The following is a 22,054-nucleotide window of genomic DNA, read 5'->3' as shown; positions in this document are numbered from 1 at the left end:
TGTATTTGAAATTATCATGTTTTCTGTGATTTAATTCTTTGAAAATGTATATTAAGGAAATTGGTTAATTATATTGATTTAAGATGTGAAAATAAAATTGAATTATTTTATTGATGATTTTATCATTTGTTTTGATTTGGAAATATAATTACGTTGATTAGTGGTAATTAAAAGAAGGAATGTAGCATATGGATTATGATTGAGAAATGGATCATTAATTTTTTATTTTGTTAAAGTAATAATAACTATTTCAATTATAAAAGTTGCATCATAATAAATAAATATTTTAACTACAAAATTTCATTTAAACTTATATAATTTATTTTAATTATTAATATTTTAAATAAAAGTTAATTTAATTTAGAGACGGAGATAAAGAAAATATAAATTAGAAGTGATAAAAGACGGTGAATTAAAAGATATAAAAAAAGTAAGCCAAATGTAATACAAAACAAAAAGTTTTTTTCTTTTTTTGTATTTTCCATTGATTTCTTTTTAAGTAGTTATAAGAAGGATAAAATTATTATGACAAGTATTTAATGAAATGACATATTTATATTTAAGTTAATTTGGAATAGTTTTACGTTAATTGATAAGAATTGAATATATATATATATATATATATATATATATATATATATATATAAAATTGTTATCAATTAACATAAAATTATTCTTAATTAACTTATATATATTTATATTTATAATAACCCACCCATTTTTAAATCGACAAAACATAAATCCTTTATTTTGATTTAAGTTGAGTGATAAAAACCAGGTATTTATATTATATATCATGTATTTAGTTTTATAATTTTAAAATATGTGTGATATACATGCATTAAAAATAATATAATTTTTAAAGTTGTTAAAGTTTAACAAAAAATTATTCATTATAATTATATTTTATGTTTGAACTGTACGGATTCATTATTTAATAATTGATTATATTTTAAATTATGTTCTTAACTCACTTAGATGTTGTACGGATTCATTTTTCTGCCGTACTCTCATCGGCTCATTTGTTATCCCTTTCGCTCAATCCTTACCAATTTCCCTAACCTAAAAAAAGAAAAGAAAAGAAAGAAGTTTCAACATTTTTATTTAATTTACTTTATACTATTTTTTATTGAATTTAGTTTTAAGGAATGAAGAGAAAATAAAAAGATATAGAATATCTTTATGAACTTATTTATTTGAATATTTTTACGTTTAATTTTCCTTTTCATTTTTTTTTCTTATTGATTAGGACTTGTTGACGTGATGGTTGTGAGGGTACACGTGAGAATGATGACACAGATTATAATTGCTAACTTACTATCAACAAAATCACTGGTTAAGAGACAGATAATTCACTTTTGAAAGACACAAGCTAAACAGTAGGATATTCATAAGAATTGAAACCCAAATCTAACAAATGAAAAGTTTCTAAGTACAGAAATCAAATTTAAAATATACATTTTGTGGGATATGGAATGGAACTGTTTGATATTATTTTATAGTGAGGTGCTTTGGCGTTACTTAAACAACCCATTAACGCTGACTTGCATTGTACAGTACTTCCAAAACAATGTAAGAGAACATTGAATGATATGAATTTTTTCAATGACATTTAACCATACAAAACGTTAGACTACTATTTTGATATTTTTCTTTACTTTCTTGTGCTAGAGAAAATAGGTGAGAAAGGGAAAGACTCTCCACGGCGAGGAAAACGCAGGAGATCCTCTATGAAAACGCTAGTGTAGCTGGGAAGATGGTAAGAACTGCGAGGTCAGGGTTAATTATTATTATTATTATTGTTGTTGTTGGTAGTAGTTTGAATCTGAAAGTAATGGGTATGTATGTAAATGTTGATTCTGAAATTAATATGTAAATGTAAAGGTATGTGTGTTTGAATTTGAGGAAGGGATGGGTAGAAAGATGTGTTTGTTTTATTGTAAAATTTGGGTGGATGGATACATCCCTTTCGTATGTAGAACCAGCTAGCATAGCGAGTATGTGACAGGGACAGAAAAAGTTGCACAAAACGACAGTTACACTTGTTAGGGCCGGGAATGGTTAAAACTTGAAACGTTGGATTTGGATGTGGAGGCAGTGAGGGAAATTGAATTGTTGAGTTGAGAAGGGAAGGGAAGAAAAAGGAGAAAAACAAAAGAGGGTACAATCTGTCTCTCGTAGCTGGCGCTTTACCTCCATTATTTTTGGTTTTGGACAGACAAGGGTGTGTTTGGTTCTCTGACTACACTCACTCCTTCTCTCTTCTCAGTGTACCACACGCTGCCACTGCCCACTGCCACTATGGCCCAGCGTCAACTCTCTCCTTTTCCCCCCTACCCTTCCACCTCCTCTTTTGTCTTCCACTTTACTCTCCCACTACCACTCCTTTGAATCAAACACAATACTTTCTCATTCACAACTTCACAACAACCAACCCCTATCACTCTCTCTCTCTCTCTCTCTCTCTCTCTCTCTCTCCTTCTCTCTCTCTTCTCTCTTATTCTTGTCAAACAGACCACAATGAATAATAACATCAATAACAATACACTTTAGCCTGCCACCACACCTCTCATCACCAACAATGGGTTCAGACGCTGCTGCCACCAAACTCTCCTCTTCTGAGTCCCTCAACGGTTTGAAATTCGGCCAAAAAATCTATTTTGAGGATGTGGGTCTGGCTACTCCAGCCACTTCTCTTACTTCTGCTGCTGCTGCTGCTGGTGGTGGTGGTGGTGGTGTTACTTCTTCTTCCTCTTCCTCTTCCTCTTCTTCAAGGAAAGGAAGAGGTGGGTCTGTTCAACCAGCTCAGCCTCCAAGGTGTCAAGTTGAAGGGTGTATGGTAGATCTGAGTGATGCTAAAGCTTACTATTCTAGGCACAAGGTCTGTGGCATGCACTCTAAATCCCCTACAGTCATTGTTGCCGGCCTTCAACAAAGGTTTTGTCAACAGTGTAGCAGGTCAACCCATCTTTCATTGTTGTTATTACCTGAAACCAAAAATTCTTTCCTTTTCTTCTTCTTGTGCTCTTTTAATATTTTACTATAATAGGTGAGGTAAGATAAAGTAGGGTAGGGTGTTGTTTATTTGATTAAAAAATTTGTCCGTTATTCTAAGGTTTCGGGTGCTGTGGTGTAGGTTTGTAGGTGAGATATGTTATCCTGTTTTGTCGTTGCAATTATAGGCTTGTTATTTATTTGGTGTTGTTGGTTTAGTTCCTTAATCGTGGTTTTGCTTTTGATCAAGTTTTGGTGTGATTCTTTGTGTCCGTTCTGGAGATGTTTGTTCACTTATGATTTGGTTGATTGTGCACGGTGTACTTTGCTTTTTTCCTCTAGCCTAGCTTTAAAGTGCTTATCTGAACGGCTGTCTGATAACGCGTGTGAAATATTGTTTTCCTTTTCAGCGAATTGATTCTTGCACCCCAGGTGTGTTTGGTATTAAAAATAATAACTCGGTTTGTACGGAAAAGGTTTGAAGTGGGTGTGCAACTTGTAGTCTGAAAATCACAATGCACTACACTACTCTGCTGTTCTACCTCTAGCCTTGTGGGGTTGGGGTATGGGCCCTCTATTTTATATTCATGCGCTGTTATAATTTGTGATTACTGTTTAGTGATTGGATTTCATGTTTTGGGGGAATAATGATTTTTTTCTATTTATAGATTACTGAGAGAACCATTGAAAAAACCTATTGTTTCTCAAATATAATATATTACCAAACATGAGCAAACTGTATAGGTCCGTATCCGTGAAAAGATTAATCCAGGTATTTCAGTTTAGCGTTATGAATCAAGTGTTTTATAATTTGTTATTTGTGCTACAAGAGCAATCCCTTTTGATCTTAGTGAAGTTGGGTTGTTGGTTAAGGCTTGCATTATTATCATAATGATAGTTTTCTGCTAATTGGACTATGAGAGTGACCACAACCTTCCATTGTCTGGCCATCCATAAAGTGGGTCTTGGTAGTAGATAATGAGATTTTATATGACTTAAGCTTGATAAATTGTCTAATTGTTCATGTATTGCCTCCGATAGTCATGTATAGCTTGATAGGTTGTCTAATTCTCTGTAGTTTGACTTATCATCTCTTTATTGAGAATGAGTGTGAAATCCGAACCACACGCCTCGCTTATGTGCCTGTCTATTTTCTTTCTATCATATTTTATGATTCTAGCTATGCAAACTGTTTTTGTTATTTCTGCCATCCATTGGCTGCATCGCATTAGTCAATGAAATTGGTTTTCCTTTGCAGTATATTTTTTGGAGCAGGGATAGCTTTGGGTATATGCTCCAAGTGTAATTTTTATCTTTTTTGGTCTCACGGTTCTTCAGTGTTTCAAGAGGCTTTTCTAGGTCATAAGTCATACTTTTGATCTGTAGAATTTCGAGTGGAGAAGCAAGCTATTTTTCATAGTGAGAATAATCAGAGAATGTGAAAACAATACTCTTATAAATATGCTTAGATAAAATACGTGTTAATATCAGCGATAAAGCAAATATATTTTTGAATATGGATTTTTCTAGCATCTAAACTGACTTAAGCATTTCAAATGGGGCTATTGCTATATTGTGGTTTATTCCCTATATTTAAGATTGTTAACTTCTCTTACTGTTTCCTCTTTGGTAATAAAGAAGAGAAAGAGCGTTATTGGTCTTTTCCATAGTTTTATTTTACGAATATGTTAAAGCTGAATTCTCTGTATCATGGAACCACATGATGTTATCTGAGCAATGTTTCAAGGATTATTTTTGTAAAGCAGGTGTCAAGTAACATCTTATACTCTGCTAATATGCTATCTCATTCAGTGCAAGAAATGCTCACATGATGTGCGTCATTTCAAAATGTGAACGTGATTGCTACATCTAATGGAGAAACACCGTTCTTCTATTGTTTATACATATTATATTGCTTGTGCTCTTTACTATTTTCAATGATGACTGTATAGTCTATTAGAAATTGCGTCTTGTGGCAACAATACGTGTGGCGACAACACGATAGCATGCCATGCTAGGAAACAATAGTCTTGTCATGTTAGCATGGATGCACTTATTCATCTATCTTTGACTTAAATTGGAATAATTTATAAGTTATAGCTATAAAAACTAATATCATGTTTCATAGCCTTGCCCAGATTTCACCAGCTTCCTGAGTTTGATCAAGGAAAAAGAAGTTGCCGCAGGCGACTGGCTGGCCATAATGAACGTCGGAGAAAGCCCCCACCCAGCTCTCTCTTAACCTCTCGCTATGCCAGGCTTTCTTCATCTGCTTTTGGTTAGAAACTATCAGTAAAACATCAGTTTCACGCCTCTCAAATTTTCTATAGGGAAGGATGTGTAGTTTCAGCTTGTGCCATTCTTGGCATTACATATAAAACACATTCTAATGTTTGGCACCTTTTTTGACAGATAATAGTGGCAGAGGGGGCAACTTTCTGATGGAATTGGCTTCATATCCTAAGCTTAGTCTGAGAAATTCACTTCCAACTCCTAGATCATCCGAGCTAGGTCCTGGAAGTCAAACCTCCACACTTAGCTGGCACGGCAACTCAGAGACACCAGCTGACATTTTCTTGCAGGGTTCGGTTGGTGGGACAAGCTTTGCCGGTCCCGGTCATCCTCCAGGGGAAAGTTACACAGGTGTCACTGACTCGAGCTGTGCTCTCTCTCTTCTGTCAAGTCAAACATGGGGTTCTAGAAACACAGCACCAAGTCTTGGGTTGAATAATATGATAAATTTCAACGGGACACCCATGACACAACTTACTGCTTCATCTCATGGTGCATCACTCCATGAACTTCCAAATACCTCGTGGTGTTTCAAGGGCATTGATTCTGGTAACTGTTCGCCTGAGGTTGTCCCTGATCTAGGTCTGGGTCATATTTCACAGCCTCTGAATGGCCAGCTCCATGGTGAATTAGATCTGTCTCAACAGGGCAGGAGGCATTATATGGATTTAGAACAGTCCAGGGAATATGAATCTGCTCATTGGTCACTTTAAATGCGCCTTTTTTTGTTGTGGTTTGTAATAACAAATAGCACAAACCTGTGCCTACCTGGTTACTTACCAGACTGATATCCCTTGCTTGTTTTGGTTTGTTTAAACTGATAATCAAGGCGTGGGTGGCCTTGCTTCTTTTGTGGTACTTTCAGGCTCCAAATGAATCACCTGAGAGTGTGTTTTGTTACTGTTTTGGCAGCATAGGTATGGTATCATCTGCCATTGCTGTCTCCTCTGGAAATATTTGTGATTGGGAGGACAATCTCTTTGTTATTTGCTACTTACTCAAAGCTATTTGATATTATCTTTTGACTATTTTGAACAGTGTTGCATACATTGGTCACCTGAGAATGTTTTGCAGTGTGTTGAGTTGAATGACTTAGATAACAAGGCATGTGATTTTCAACTGGAAGGTCCCAGCGTTCATTTCAAAAGTAAAACTAAGTTTCATGTTTGATTTTCCGTTGAAGTCAATTTGTAAACTGCGTTCTGTGTCATCTTACTTTATTTTCCTTGTGTTCTGCTGCTAATCGGCTAGAATAGACACCCGCTGAAACACAATAATGCTCCGTTCACCAAAGATAAAATTGAAAATTCGAATTCAACCTAAGGTGTATTGTGATCCTTGGAATTGATGCAATACAATGGTTCTATCATGAGTCGATTATTAAATCTACTATCCGGATCGAAACCTCTTCTAATATGTGGCAAGATCTTTATCACCGCCGCTTCTATCAGAGAGATATTTTTCGAGTCACTGATTTACAAGAACTCTACAAATTGCACTCAGGTCCACTTTCCTTTACTGAACTTTACACCAAGTTGCACACCATTTGGGAAGAAATTGATAGTTTTCGTCCTGTTCCTCACTGTAAGTGTGTCATTACATCTTCTTGTGTTTCACACATTTTATTTCCTTGATTGAAAATCAATTCAATGCATACTTTAAATGTTTTTGCAGTGATAATGGAATAATAAAGTTTCTATTAAATAATTTTTCTCTTCTAAAGGAATAATTCATCGATGAACATGTATTGAGGCATAACAAAATGGTATTGTTGAACATAAGATTTGAATAATTGAGAGAAAATAAAAAGTTTTATTGCACTTAGTAAATCTGATACAACTTACTACTGCATTTATAGATGACAGTAGTTCTGAAAAGTAAAAGGGTTGGAAGCTCCTAACAAAATCTTAAAAATAAAAATCCTTACATAAATATTAATAATAATTAAGATATTACATTTCAACAACAAGCATAAACACATTTTAAATGTTGCACGAGCCTTGTTTTACCAAGCTCATTTGCCTCAATCATTTTGGCATTTTGGTGTCCTTATGCATTGTTGTATATGTTCAACCTTCTGACATGACTCATTTAAAGGTTTTTGATTATTTAGCTTTTGCTAGTACTCTTCAATCTCATAAAATCAAATTTCAACTTAGAACACGCAAAACCATTTTTTAGGATATAGGGAAGGTATAAAAGGATATGTCTATATGATCTTGAATCTCATTAAATTTTCCTTTTCTAGAAATGTAATTCTTTATGAGAATGTGTTTCCATTTATCTCTCTATTTCTCCTACCAATGTTCCTTCTCACCTCCTTTTAATATCCGATATTTCATCTACTAAGCCTTCACCTAATATCCTTGTCCTCCTTTTGTAGACATTACTTCTGCTATAGCCCTTGATCAGATTCTTCGCACATCCCTCTATCCATCTCAACCTCTTTCGCAACTCTACTTGCATTAGGCGCAAACCCTCTTATTTGGCCGATTTTCATTGCAAATTTGTGGTTGCTTCTAGTTGTTTCAAGAATTCTTCTACATGTTCTTGTGCTTATCCTTTACCTTTTGTTCTTGATCATAACCATTGCAATATCTCTTATAAAAAAAATTGTTTTTCTGTTACTTCTATTTTTGAACCTACATCTTTTACCCAAGCCTCGAAATTGGATTGTTGGCAAAAGGCTATGAATGTTGAGTTACATGCTTGGCGGCAAAAGGAAACCTATTGGTCTCTTGTTGATATTCCCAGAGGTAAGACACCTATTAGATATAAATGGGTCTTCAAGGTTAAATATCATGATGATGACACTGGTGAACAGTATAAGACCCCTTTGGTAGCTAAGGGCTACACATAATTAGAAGGTGTAGATTCTTTTAACACCTTCTCACCCGTTGCTAAGATCACTATAGTTAAAATTGTTCTCACCATTGCAACCATTAAAGGGCTCGAAAAACTTGATATGAATAATGCTTTCATGGAAAGCTTCATGAGGAGGTTTACACGGTTCCCCCTCTTAGTTTACTTCTTGTTGATTCCTCTAAAGTTTGCAAGTTGCGCAAATCTCTTTATGGCCTTAACAAGTCAGTAGACAATGACATAACATTTTATTTGTTATTCTGGAAACTATCTAGGATAACACATTAAATGCTATACATGTGTAAACATTCTAAATGCATAATGTTACTCTAAATTGACTTTGCACAAACGCTATAGTACACTTATCAAGCTAAACGTTTAGCTAATGAATGTTTAACGTTTAAATACATGTACGAATAATAATTTCTTTTCTATTGTGTCATTTTTTCTTTATCTATGTAGATCGTAAAAGATAGGTTTATTCAAAAGTTATGCATTGGTTGAGAAGAATGTTAGGAGATAGGAAGACATTATGTAAATAGTTCCTCGATGCCTTTTGTCTAACTTATCGGTACAACAACACAATATCTCCTTTTAAAGTAACATAGCACCTGATCTCATACCAAAAGGTTATACACTTATATGAAAGTCAATATTCTGAGTAACATTTTTTTAAAAAACCTATACAAAGAATATCACATGAAGAGAAGACAACAACAATAAAAAATCATTATTATTCTTACTGATTTTGATAGGGCTTGTTGCTTGAATATCTGACGCTCTATAGCTAAGTTCATAGCTTTTCTTGTCTATTCCTTGATCTCTTGAAAATCAAAAAAGCAAACTACCATTTCTTGTTCTTCCTTTAAAGTTGAATTAAAACTTTGGTCAGCCTTGTGAAATCTAATGGCTACATTATCTTTTACATGACCTTCATGTTTCCTTATATTCTACCATTGTTTAGTGTGACAACCAATTGACTATGTATCTAACTCATAATCCTATGTTTCATGAATGCTGAAATACATTGAAATCATGTTAACCTGAGAGAAAATTCAACAAAGTTTAATATGCATTCTACCTGTTTCTTTTGCTATTCAACTTGATGACATTTTCACCAAACCTCTTCATCACATATATCTTGACAATCATATTACCAAGTTAGGTCTTTAATCATCACCCAAATTAAAGAGATATTAATAGATATATTTTTTCCTTGAATATAGTTGTAATAGTTTTGTCTTTCTTTTCTTTATGCGTTCTGTTCGTTACTCTGTGTAGAGTATTATATAAATTGTTTGTAAATACCCAAATAGGAGCGCTTATGATTTTTTAAAGTGAATATTTTACATTTATGAGAATTAAGAATAGTGATGATTGAAGACATGATAAATGGCCTTTTCGTATTTTGAGAATTTCATATTCTCTATATAGTTTACGTTGAACCGGGTGAAGTGGAGGTAGCACGTGGTGACGTTGGTTGTTGGTTGTTGGGTGTCGGATGCTTTGGTGGTAGCGGTACATCCTAATCCTATGTTAATGTTCTGTTGTCAACTTTATTCCATTTTTTTCTTTCATTACTAAATTATGACTTTTACTTCCTGCACCCCATCAGATTCTCCGTTCACCCCAACAAACTATTGAAACGATTATTTTTACTCTGAAAAAGTGATTTCTGATTATATGTTCTGGAAACTTCCCAGAATCAGCTTCCCGAAAATTTTAAAACAATATTTCCGAAATAAAATTTTCAGAACATATGAAAGGTGTGTTGGAATAAATGTTTAAAAATAAGATTTTCCAAGATAACTTTCCAGAACTCATAAAATACATTTTGGAAAAAAAAAATTCAGAATACCCGTACATAAGCGTGTTTCAGACAAAATTTTCTGGAATATGTGAAATATGTTAAAAAAATATTTTTAAAATGAGTTTTTTTTTTTTTGTATTTTTTATCTTTTTCTTTCTCTTCAGCTGTGGTAGAGTGGTGGTGGTGGAAGTGGTGACAATGGTGGTGTAGTCATGAAAGATGTTAGAGTCTTTTTCTAATATTGTTATAGTGCAGTTGAAAAATATAGGGGTGCAGGATGCAATAACAGTAAATTATTTAGACATAGGTCCAGTTTACCGTTAAAGCCCAGTGGACTTTGAGTAGTATCTTTCTTCTCATTCTCCAAACTATATATTTATATATTTGTTCTCATAAATTTGAAGTAAAGAAAACTTTAGAAGCACCAATCCATGTTGCATTTCTGATTATTGTATTCCGTTAATTTTTGTGAAGAAAATTAGACAAAATTACCTAATTAAAAAAAAAAACAAGTTCAAGAGCTAACTAAAAAAAAATAGTTCTAAACTTATATTTTTTTTTCCACGGATTATTAAATTTAAAGTAATTTTATTAATGACCATTAAACTTTATTTTTTATAATAATTTAATTTTCATTTGCAAGATTTTGCTTGGATGACCAAGCATTTTTATAGAGATCGACAATGTAACTTGATTATATTTTAAAATAATAAAGTGCTGCACAAAAATTAAAGCAAATAAAAAGAAATTGAAAATATGATGAAGAAAATCCTGATGTAATATTGCAGTGGAGGGTGTTCCCAGTTTACAGTGACGAGTACCCATCTTCTCACTTCTCAATTTCTCGGAGGTAACTTCTCACTGCTAACCCCTTCTTTTTCTCTTCATCAATATCGCATCTGTGCCCCAATTTCTCTTCTCTTACTCCATTCATACCTTCTTCACACATCTGTTTAGGGTTTCAATCGGATTTCCTTTCTAAGTAGCGCACGTCCTCGATCTGAATGTATGTGTGATTCTTCGTACTCATTTTTTATGATTGTTAATAATTATTTGCATCTTTCTCTGTTGCCGATGTTTCCAATGTTATTTTCGGGTTTGGAATCCTTTTTCTTGGATCGGTTATCACCTGTCTTCCCGTAGAATTGGTTCGGCGTATTTCTGCTGGTGGTTGATTACACCACTCTTTCTTGTAATTCTGTTTTCTTATCAATGGAAAAATGGTCAGTGACATATATTCTGTGTGTGTGTATTCTGAAAGCATATGATACTTGGAAACTTAATCTCGTTTATTTGGATTAGGTTTCCTTCAAAATGTTCTTGTTAGGAGAGATTAAAACTGTCTTTCCTCTTCTGTTTAGTGGTAATTGGTCGTAGTATGAAATGCTGTGTTTATCTTTTGACATGATTAATGAGTAGTGTAAATTTTTTTGATAGTGTGTAGAGAAAATCATGGTGGACGCAGCAGAACGTAGGTACTTGGAGGATGAAGATACGCCATTCATGAAAACTATCAAGGGTGCAACAACTGGTTTGGTTGCTGGCACTATCTGGGGTACTGTGGTTGCCACCTGGTATGATGTCCCTCGTGTTGAGAGAAGTGTTGCCCTTCCGGGGCTGATTAGGACTTTCAAGATGATGGGCAACTATGGTTTGACCTTTGCTGCCATAGGAGGAGTCTACATAGGTGTAGAGCAGTTGTTGCAGAACTATAGGATGAAGAGGGATCTAGTCAATGGAGCTGTTGGCGGATTTGTTGCGGGTGCAACTATTCTGGGTTACAAAGGTAGCCCATTTTCCTTAATAAATATTTATCTTTGAGAATTTATATATTTAATATCTGGATTCTAAAATGTTTGTTATTGACCTATGGATTTGTTATTGATTTTGGAATCACGCAGAATGACTTGATCCATTTCACTCTGAAATTAGTATATTTGAACAATGTGTTTTTTTGGCTTTTTGACATGGTTATGTCATTGTGCTAGATGGCTTTTTGCACTTCTGATGTCTGGCTTAGGAAGCCAATCTATGATGTGGTCTTCTTTGGCTTCTTTGGCTTTCGAGAATTAATCTATCTGAGTGGTTTTATGTGTGTTTCTATGTGTATGGAAAGGTTATCTATGGCCAACCCTTTCTTCTTTAACCCTTTTGTTGTTCTTGTGTCATTTTAGTTTGTCACTGAAAGCTTGGTCTTTTGTTGCTCTGTGCTTTTCACTGTCACTGAAGAATCCTTATATTGGGCACTTTTTTTGTTCCAAAAAAGAAGCTACAAGTTTTTGGCTTTCATTCAATGTGCATTGTTCGTTGACTGGTTGTAGCATGATGTGTTTAGAGAGCCTAAAATGGATTTCTGTTGGATCTAGGAGAGTTTCTATGCCATGACCCATGTTATATTTTGTTGATGCTAACTTTTTGTTCTACCCGCATGTTATATTAGGAACTGAATGCTAGGCAGGAAAAAACTGACAAATGAATACGCTCAGTGTTATGAAGTTGAACATTTTGCAATAGATTAGTGGACAAGATAGAATTAAGAATGAATGCACCAGACAAAAGCTTGAGCTAGCAGCACCTACTGTAGAAAAGATGATAGAATGTTTCCTTAGGTGGTGTTAAGGAGAGTAGATCTGATGGAGGGTAATCTAGTGGCTAGAGGCCGAGGTAAACCAAGAAAAGCTGCAGGTGAAGAAATTAAGGACTGGAGGTAAATAATGTGTCTATAGATATAACGTATGATCGAACATTTTTGCATCATGTGGTATATATTGTGTAGCCAATCCCATATGTAGCATGGATTGGGGCACAAGACACTGCAAAATATAAAAAAATGTAGACACGGGGTCACAGCATAATAACTCCTTTATAATAGTAAAAGAAAAGTCGTAAAACTAAGGAGAAGCAGTGAAAAGTCAGTTATATATGGCAAGCAAAGAAGTAGAATAAAATAATTGAACTTGAGTAGCAGTAGAACGAGAAAAAAATAGATAGTTGCATGAGTCGGGAGAAAAGGGGACAAAATCATTATTTGTCTGAGGGGAATTACTGACTACTCGCCGGCGAGGAATGGTGCGTTGCACATAAGGCAGTTGTAGTATTCTTTGGTTGCAACTGATAGTAGCCGCCAGAGTCTTGGCCACTGCTACACATTTCTTCTCTTATGTGCCATACTGTTTGACACTTCTTGGTTCATTCTTAGAATTATTCTGGTTGCTTGTGAAGGTAAGGGAAAAGAAAAGAGAACATTTATCTTTATTTTTTTTTTATTTTAAAATCAAAACCCAAATGAGGGTTTCTTCCTGACGGAGATTGGGTCTGTTATTGTTGGTGTGTCTGGTAATTGGGCCTGTCTTTATTAGCATGTCCAGTGACTGGATTTTGTTGTCACTGGCATGTCCAGTGACTGGACTGCATCTGGTTTCAGGCTGTCTTCATTGGCAGGTCCAGTGACTGGACTTTGTAACTGGCGTGCCCCAATTACTGGGCTGCGTCTGGTTTCAGGGGCTGTGTCCAACACCACTTCCACGTCTGTCTGCACTGCGTTAGAACCAGTTCTGTCACACGGAAGTGCCTATTTCAAGATGTGTTGTGTCTCATGGATTGTTGTTTAGAATTGTTGAGAAATGTTAATTTTTGTGGTTAATTTCTTTTCCTGATATATGTTTTAAGCCGTGCTTTGAGTTTGTTTGGACTAACTTCTCCACAAGAGTTTCCAGGAGAAAAAATTAGTTTATCCAAAAGTCAAATTTAGCATATGCATAAGCTATTTTGTAAAAGTTCTCACATATGACTAAAATTTTTATTTTTCATCTTGTGCATGAGTTAATTTTAGCTTATGAAGAAACTCATTTTATTTTTATTTATACTATTAGTATGCATTAATGGATGCTAATTCTGCTGCTTTTTGTGTTTATATATGTCTTTCTTTATACTGTGCTACTGGTTTCTTCTGTCATTACTGTAAAGCCGCACCATTTTGTGTTAGTTTATGAATGTATTTCGCTCACTTGTATGAGTTATTTAGCTAAACATGTGCCTGAAATTTTTACTAGGAAATGTTAGTGAAGTGATTGATGGTTCTGGCTACTACACATTGTTTTGTTGGTCGCCGCTCCATTCAATTGCTGCAAACTGAAAGTATGATATATTAGGCTGATATTGGTCTTAAAATATATTGCGGAAATCCTTTACTTCAAGTTCTGACTTATTTATTACTTGTCTTGGATTAGTGGTTCCATTGTTCTGAAGGTTTTTGTAGAGAAAGAAAAGGATGGTGGTATTTTGGAATCAATAAAGTTTTGTAGTGTATAAAATCGGATAAAGAATAATTGGTGAAGGTTTTGTGAGAATTTACTATTTTATTTCTTTCAGTCTAAAAGTTTCGTATATTATAAAACATTTTCTTGAGATAAATGATTTATCTTCCGTTACCTTTCATTTCAAAACCCTCCATCCCAAGACCCAAGCATACTTATGTTAGTCTCATGTCATATCACTGTTGGCTTATACGGCAAACTTGAGTCTCTCCATTTCCTTGCCTATACACTTCATTATTAGTTGATCCTGGAATTTTTGTGCATGGAAGAGCCCATGATTTGTATCCTTATGGACATTTGCTTGTTGTCAGCTATAACGGTCTAACTTAATATGATTTCTCGTCATGAAGTCGTTGTTTAACAGTTCGGCCTTCCTTTTTAACTTTCTTAAGAAGTATTTTATGTTACCTTTCTGAATCTTATATTAATTGCGAAACCAGGATTAGCGATGTTGTAGTCTAATTAAGTCACCCGGAATCTTCTGTTTGCGTTGCAAGTTTCATGTTGTGTTCCTTCTATTGTAGGAAGGAGCATCAAAACTGCACTCTCTGCTGGATCGGCATTAGCATTCACATCTGCATATATTGATTTCGGTGGTCAAACATTAAAACATGACGAGGGGAAAGAGTATGCCGCTTACACAACAAAGAAAAGAACCAGTGGTGATGAATAATTATTAATTTATGCACTTTTATGACCGAAGACGTTTGAAATTAATAGGAAAGAGTGGATCACTCTTTTGTAGACCCCTCTGTTTGTTGAGTTGGAATTTCATACTTCGCAGTTTTTTCCATATTGTTTCTTTACGTAAGTTGCTGATGCTGAACTGGTTGAATTCCAATAAATGTTCTATTTTGAGATTCTTCCTTGAAGATAATTTTGAGATTCTCAATACAATATGACATTCGGAGATGATATTTTGGAATTTGTTGTTGAAGAGTTGTGTTTTAAATGTGTTACCTAAGAGGGATTTTAAAAAACTTTATGAGCAGAGGATACAAGTTCTTCGAAAACACTTGTTTTGTAAGAAAATGCCATATTTCTATAACGTTAATAACATGAAAAGCAATTATAAAACATGTATAAATAATATATTCAACGTAACTGCAAAACTTGTAGTAGGAATAATGTATTATGTTTTTGTAATCTTTGACAAAATTATTCTTAAAATCAAATTGAACTTATTTTTTAGTATTGGTTTGAAACGAAATTTTGATACATGGTGGATAATATGAAAGAAATGATATATTATGAAATATTTGAATAAATATGGTATATTCTGGAATTTGTATTTAATAAAGATATTTTTAATGTGTTAAGAGGTAAAATATTTTGTAATACTTTATTAATAGGTGATGTTTTCTCGTAATACCTATTTTGTACAAAAAAGAAATTGTTATATTTTAAGAATGTTCATTTTGTACTTTATTTAAGTATAACTACGGACGAGATGATGTAAACACTTGTGTTTTTTACTGAAACGTGTCCAAAGATTTTTTTTATCTACTGAAAATGTTGAGTATTGTGAATCTCAAAACTGTCTCTATGTTTCAGCTTCATGGTCTTTTCACTCCATCCAATTAAAAACGTTGAATATAGATAATTGTGGAGTGACGTTGGTTGTTGGGTGTCGTGATGCTTTGGTGAGTTGCGGTACGTCATTTGTTAAAACATGTAAATGTACTTAATAATTGTGGGGTTGCAAGAAGCAATACCCTCAATAATTTAGACACAGGTCCAGTTCCCCCTCAAAGCCCAGTGAACTTTGTCAGGCAAGCAGGCCCAATAATTCCTTTCGCGCCAAAACCAATATAACGGACTAAGCTACGTGGACCCCATCACAACAGAAACTAACCCTGCGCACAGAAACAGTTGAAGACACCATTCTCACTGTGACACTGTCACTATAGTTTCATGCAATCTTGATTCTTTTTTTCTTTTCTTCTGTTTTTCCCTCAAAATCTTCTCTTCCATTAAGTTCTGTTCCGAGTTCCATTAACCAGAAACAAATTGTATGAATGTTTGGGAACTTAGAAAGAACGAGAAAACGCAAATAAAACACATTGTTGATATTTCTGTGTCTTGTGTTTTCCGATTCTCAGGAAAATGATTCGCCACTTTCTCTCTGTGCATCTTAATCTCTTTGTATTCTCAATTTTGATTTCTCAGATCTTGGCGTTCACGCATCCAAGCGAAGGTAACTCAGATAAATAACTTTGTTCACTCCTTTTTTTGTCCAATTTTTTTTTTCTTGGAAGCATATTTGAAACATTTATTCGTTACAATCGTACTAAGCGTTTGGTTGCAACCAAAATTTTTAGACTATGTTTAAGACTTCTTGGTTTTATTGTCACTGAATTCAGTTTGATATTCTAGATTTGTAATTCTGGCTATCCTTAATAAATTCTAAAACCTAGTTTCATCCTCTACACTTATATATTCAGGTATTATTATTATTATTACTGCTACTACTATCATTATTAAATGTTATCATAATGTTTGACGGTGGACTATCTTCCTTCTCATTCTCTAAACTATATATTTGTCGTACTTTTTTTTGGATAAATAGTGTCAGCTCTGCAGGATCTATACAGGACCTTTAACTACCCACCTGTGCTCAACGGATGGAATGGTAGCGATCCTTGTGGAGAGTCTTGGACAGGAATTGCTTGTTCTGGACCATCAGTTATACAGCTGTAGTGCACAAAGTCCACTGATTATATTTTCTATTTTATTCATAGTCAATGTCACTAATAACTATCTGTAATTCTGTTTCTCTAAATGCAGAAAACTTCAAGGATTAAACCTCACAGGGTACATTGGAAGTCTGCTATATAATCTACCTAACTTGAAGCAACTGTGAGTGTTTGTACGGTATTAGGCTCTTATCAAGATATTTTATCGTCAAATCTGCTATTTGTTTATTCCCAGATTTTGTTTCTTTAGTGATGTCAGTTCAAATAACATAGAGGGCGAAATTCCATTCGGTTTACCCCCCAATATCACATATATGTAAGTCAGCTTCTCTTCACCTTGTTCCTGCAAAATTAATTCTATGCTTGTGATAAGCATGCCAGTATATATGTAGCAGAGTTGTCCTTATGATTCTGTATTTTGGAAAGAAAATAAAGCTTCCACTATTTTAACCATTTGAACCAAATATCCCAGTGGTAAAAATCTATGTCATCTGAGCTACATTGGAGTAAAATGGAATTTCGTTCGTCAGAAAGTTACCACGTTTGAAATTTACTCCTGAGGAAAATTATGTTTGATTCTGTTTTTAAACTATCTAAACCCTTTTTTCATGTTACTGGTGATCAGACACGAAATGGGTTTGAACGATTTACCTGCTGAATCATACAAAAAAAAAAAAATTAGAACTAAACTGTGAACAATTATACTGGTTTACTTGCTATATTATTGTTGATTTGATAGAGATGGTAATACAAGTAAATATGCTTAAACATTAATTAAAGTTTATTCTTCACAATTTCTCTTCTCTTAAGCATGGTAAAGTGATCCAGCTTTACTAATGACTGAAATCATTGTTATTGTATCTTGTCTTTCAGGAATTTAAGCCACAATTTACTACATGGACCAATTGGTGATGTATTTAGTGCTTTAAATAATCTCAAAGAAATGTACGTCTTCAAATAGTCAGCTTTACTAACGATTACATTCTTTTTTGTTCAAATATCATTTTATGGACTCGTAAAGGATTTTCTTTTTTCAGGGACCTTTCATACAATAATTTCTCAGGAGATCTACCATATTCATTTGGTTCCTTAAGAAACCTTGCCAGATTGTACGAAACCTTTCCTTATTTATTTTTCTAAATTTGATTTTTGTTTCATCATATACTGAAAGGCATAACTATACTTTATTAGGGTCTGCTTTTTTATCTATAGAATGGTTCTTATATGCAGGTTCCTGCAGAATAACAGATTCACTGGATCAGTCACCTACTTGGCTGAACTTCCTCTAACAGATTTGTAGGGTTATCATTCACATTTTCCCAATGTATATCTTCCGTTCTATTACTTGCTCATTTGCCTATATTGCCAGGAACATTCAAGATAATCTGTTTAGTGGCATTCTTCCGCAGCATTTTCAATCCATACTGAATTTATGGTCAGTGAAAACTATTTCAAGTGTGGTTCACCACCTCTAGTTTCTTGCATCAAATTGAAATAATGAACGCAAAACATTGAATAATCAACTCTATACCTTCACTTAGGATTGGAGACAATAAATTCCATGTGGCCGATAACTCTCCTCCTTGGACTTTTCCGCCAGATACCATGTCAATTGAGCAGAACACTAGTATCCCACCCACGACTCAGGCAAATGTCACCCAGAATTATTCTCGTCCCAGTGAGGCTCCTCCCAGAGTAAATGAGACTCATCCCAGGGTAAATGAGACTCATACCAGAGTAAGAGAGGCTCCTCCCAGAGTACATGATGCTCATCCCAATGTAAATGAGGCTCATCCCAAGGTAAATGAGGCTTCTCCCGGATTACGTGAGGCTCGTCCTAGAGTAAATGGTGATCATCCCAAGGTAAATGAGGTTCATCCCAGAGTACATGAGGCTCCTCCCAGAGTACATGAGGCTCATCCGAAGGTAAATGAGGCTCCTTCCGGAGTAAGCGAGGCTCCTCCTGGAGTAAGCGAGGCTCCTCCTGGAGTAAATGAAGCTCATCCGAGGGTAAATGAGGCTCCTGTCAAAGTAATCAAGCACAAGAAAAATAATGTAGGTCCAGGAGGAATAGCATTTATGATTGGTGGAGGAACACTAATGGCCACAGGGGTGGCTCTCTTTGTTGCAATCCTTTTGAATAAACTTCGTCTAGAGAGCCCGAACTTGAAGAGCTCAGAAAGCAGCCATGGCTCATTTCCTTCTCATCCGACCAGTGCTACCATAGGTAATTCATACCGAAATACATAGGCCGTGAGGTACTTTATATGCCATCTGTCATGGTTGCAAACTGAGGTGATCAAAGAAAATATAGAACAAATAATACAATAAAATCTTGATCTTATTGAAAATTCATTTCTAGTATGTAACAAATTCCTCTCAGGGTTAGTATACCATTCCACTTAGTATTTCTGTGAATTCGTTTGTATCGTTAATCATGCTTATTTCCCGCCCTTGGGTGATAGGGGTATCTTCTACCGCACTCGAGGAGAGCCCAAGCATTCCCCTCTTTAATTCTGCATCCTTGTTGGGTCCTGTGAGATTACTTTCCATGAACCATAACAATACCGAGGAAACATTCAGAAAAGGTTTTTCTAAAAGTGACAGATACTCTGGAAGAACGAAAATTTACACGGTAGCAGAGCTTGAGTTAGCTACTAATTGCTTCAGTGAAGCCAACATCCTAGGAGAGGGATCTCTTGGCCCTGTTTATAGAGCTAAATTTCCGGATGACAAAGTACAATCTTAATCTTTATTTTGGATACTAATTTTTTTATCACGTTCGGGTTTCAAATTGCTGCTTTCAAACTGTATAACATGCTTTTACCTTTTGTTTTGGTTGAAGATTTTGGCCGTGAAGGAGATAAACATCGCGCAAATGTCTTTGAAAGAAGAGGAAAAGCTCTTGGATGTCATTTGCACGGTTTCCCGACTGAAGCACCCCAACATCGTAGCACTCAAAGGTTACTGTTTGGATAAAGGAAAGGGTCTACTTGTTTACGATTATGTTGGAAATGTCACTCTAAACGATGCCCTTCACAGCGAGGCATGCGAACCTGTGTCATGGGTTCACCGTCTCCGGATTGCTCTAGGTGTTGCTCAGGCTCTAGAGTAAGTTCCATGTGCCAGCCAAATTTATTACTCGTTATTGTGAGAGTAGTGTCTTGGTATTGGGTCTCTGGCCTTTATGTGTCTCAACTCTTAAACCTGACGCAAATGTTTCCAGCTATTTGCACTCAGCGTTCTGCCGTCCCGTGGCCCACGGCAATTTGAAGGCTGCCAATGTTCTACTGGATGAAAATTTGATGCCTCGAGTTTGTGACTGTAGCTTGGTTATTTTGCGAACACTGACTATCAGTCAAGTTGAAAAACCGGTTAGTCATTGCTAAGGTTCTAGTTGCTGGAGTTATTCCTAAAATTCAGCAGCAGTTCATAACTCACTGATGGATGATAGTTACATTTGCTAATTCTGACGCTCACACCTTATAGCTGCTTTATCTATTGGTTGGTTTTAAGTTATCACAAAATACATTATGTTTCAAAATCAAAACCAAACGAACAGCAAATGTTTGATAATAAGAAAACGCGCTCTTATTCTTGTTCCACTGTTACTATAATTTTTTGAGGAATAATGATGGTATTTTTACAAGTTATAGTAAAGCTAAAAACAACTTAAACTTTCTAAAGCAGCTATTGCAAGTGAATCAGAAGTTTGTTAGCAATCTCAATCTTCCTAAGTATGCCCATTGGTGAATATTGGAAACAGGCTAATGAGATTGATATTGAAGAGATGGGCTACCATGCGCCTGATCATGGCCAACAAGGAACCGGCAGCAGAAAGAGAGACGTTTTTGCCTTCGGGGTGTTGCTGCTGGAACTGTTAACAGGAAAGAAACCTTTTGATAGGTACGTTTTGTTTTCTATATCTAGCTGTGTTCTACTTCTTCCGCCCACTCACCCAGCACATAGGCAGTTTAATTGAATAGTGGACCCTTTTTCCATTTTTGTTTTAACAGAGCCAGGCCGGTGGATGAGCAATATCTGGTGAAATGGGCTCCGCCCATGCTTCCTTATAGAGCGAGTTTGGAACAGTTGGTGGATCCCCGCATGAAAAGAACATTTTCGTCCAAGGCTCTTTCTCGTTATGCTGATATCATCTCCCTCTGTATACAGGTATTAACAACTTAATTTTCAAGCTAAATTTGAATTCACTCAACGTTGCATATTTGCCATTTTGGTTCTTGCATGGCAGCCTGCAAGGCAACTCCGTCCTGCAATGAGTGAAGTTATGGAGTCTCTTGAATCTTTATACCAAATGTTCGACATTGAAAAGAGCGATGTAGCAGATGGTACTGAACTCGATCCAGTTTAGACGTCTTTCCACTCAACCACCATCAGCATGTGAGTGTGATTTCTCTTGCGGCATACTTTCAATTCCAACTGGGTGACATTAACGGGCTAGAAATCTTAGGTTGATTTCTATTGTAGCATTTTTCTCTTGTAAATCTGATCAACATATTATCGCTCCGTTTGTACGGACTGCCTACATGAATTAGCTTGAGTCGCACGTCGAAACTGTAAACTCACCCAGTTTTTTCACGTTGCTTGGCATACCATAAAAGGCATCACCCTGCTAAATCTTAAAATAAAAACAGAAAAAGAAAAAAATAATAACTACAAATATGTCATTTTTTTATGTTAACAATATAAAAAAAGTTTTTTTCGTTTGTTATCTTTTACTTTTTACGTTTGAAAAATGTCTAATATTATTACAAATGTAAATGGACATTGAAGGTAAAAGCGAACATAAATTTACATATGTTATATATGTTCAGACGTAAACTTATGTATATCTTTAGTAGATGGACATAAATTTGTTCTTCAATTTTAAAAATAACAACTATTTACATTTGTTGAGATTGTAACAGACATAAATCAATTGATATTGTACTAATCAATATAAATTTACATATGTTAGACATAAATAGTTGTCGTTTTAAAAAAACTTTATAAACATTGACAATCAACCAATACCTGAAAAAAAAAATCACAAGGTTGAATATATATTAAAAATAAAACTTTTG

The 22,054-nt window shown here is 35.0% G+C and overlaps 3 protein-coding genes across 5 annotated transcripts; all 3 read left to right on the top strand.

The window, feature by feature from the left end:
- Window positions 1-1,921: 1,921 nt before the first annotated feature.
- Window positions 1,922-6,347, top strand: LOC106757849 (squamosa promoter-binding-like protein 9). The gene is made up of 3 exons (XM_014640680.2): window positions 1,922-2,958; window positions 5,133-5,272; window positions 5,407-6,347. Exons 1-3 carry the CDS (start codon window positions 2,582-2,584, stop codon window positions 5,997-5,999), a joined length of 1,110 nt encoding a protein of 369 aa, XP_014496166.1. The 5' UTR covers window positions 1,922-2,581; the 3' UTR covers window positions 6,000-6,347.
- Window positions 6,348-10,651: 4,304 nt separating this feature from the next.
- Window positions 10,652-15,189, top strand: LOC106756741 (outer envelope pore protein 16-3, chloroplastic/mitochondrial). Of its 2 annotated transcripts, XM_014639295.2 has the most exons (4): window positions 10,716-10,808; window positions 10,916-10,964; window positions 11,396-11,744; window positions 14,799-15,189. In XM_014639295.2, exons 3-4 carry the CDS (start codon window positions 11,411-11,413, stop codon window positions 14,945-14,947), a joined length of 483 nt encoding a protein of 160 aa, XP_014494781.1. In that variant the 5' UTR covers window positions 10,716-10,808; window positions 10,916-10,964; window positions 11,396-11,410; the 3' UTR covers window positions 14,948-15,189. The 2 variants fall into 2 exon arrangements, with proteins under 2 accessions (XP_014494782.1, XP_014494781.1); XM_014639296.2 differs by lacking the exon at window positions 10,916-10,964 and having other exon boundaries at window positions 10,652-10,808.
- A 439-nt stretch (window positions 15,190-15,628) lies between these two features.
- LOC106757519 (protein STRUBBELIG-RECEPTOR FAMILY 2) lies at window positions 15,629-21,597 on the top strand. Of its 2 annotated transcripts, none has more exons than XM_022779043.1 (15): window positions 15,629-16,471; window positions 16,844-16,970; window positions 17,062-17,133; window positions 17,221-17,286; window positions 17,844-17,915; window positions 18,008-18,079; window positions 18,201-18,266; window positions 18,340-18,405; window positions 18,512-19,197; window positions 19,559-19,707; window positions 19,816-20,081; window positions 20,197-20,344; window positions 20,737-20,876; window positions 20,987-21,143; window positions 21,223-21,597. In XM_022779043.1, exons 1-15 carry the CDS (start codon window positions 16,381-16,383, stop codon window positions 21,340-21,342), a joined length of 2,298 nt encoding a protein of 765 aa, XP_022634764.1. In that variant the 5' UTR covers window positions 15,629-16,380; the 3' UTR covers window positions 21,343-21,597. The 2 variants fall into 2 exon arrangements, with proteins under 2 accessions (XP_022634764.1, XP_022634763.1); XM_022779042.1 differs by having other exon boundaries at window positions 15,630-16,471; window positions 19,436-19,707.
- Window positions 21,598-22,054: the final 457 nt, after the last annotated feature.

The sequence above is a fragment of the Vigna radiata genome, chromosome 3, assembly GCF_000741045.1.
Source record: "Vigna radiata var. radiata cultivar VC1973A chromosome 3, Vradiata_ver6, whole genome shotgun sequence".
NCBI lineage: Eukaryota > Viridiplantae > Streptophyta > Magnoliopsida > Fabales > Fabaceae > Vigna > Vigna radiata.
This window is presented reverse-complemented; position numbering and strand designations above follow the sequence as displayed.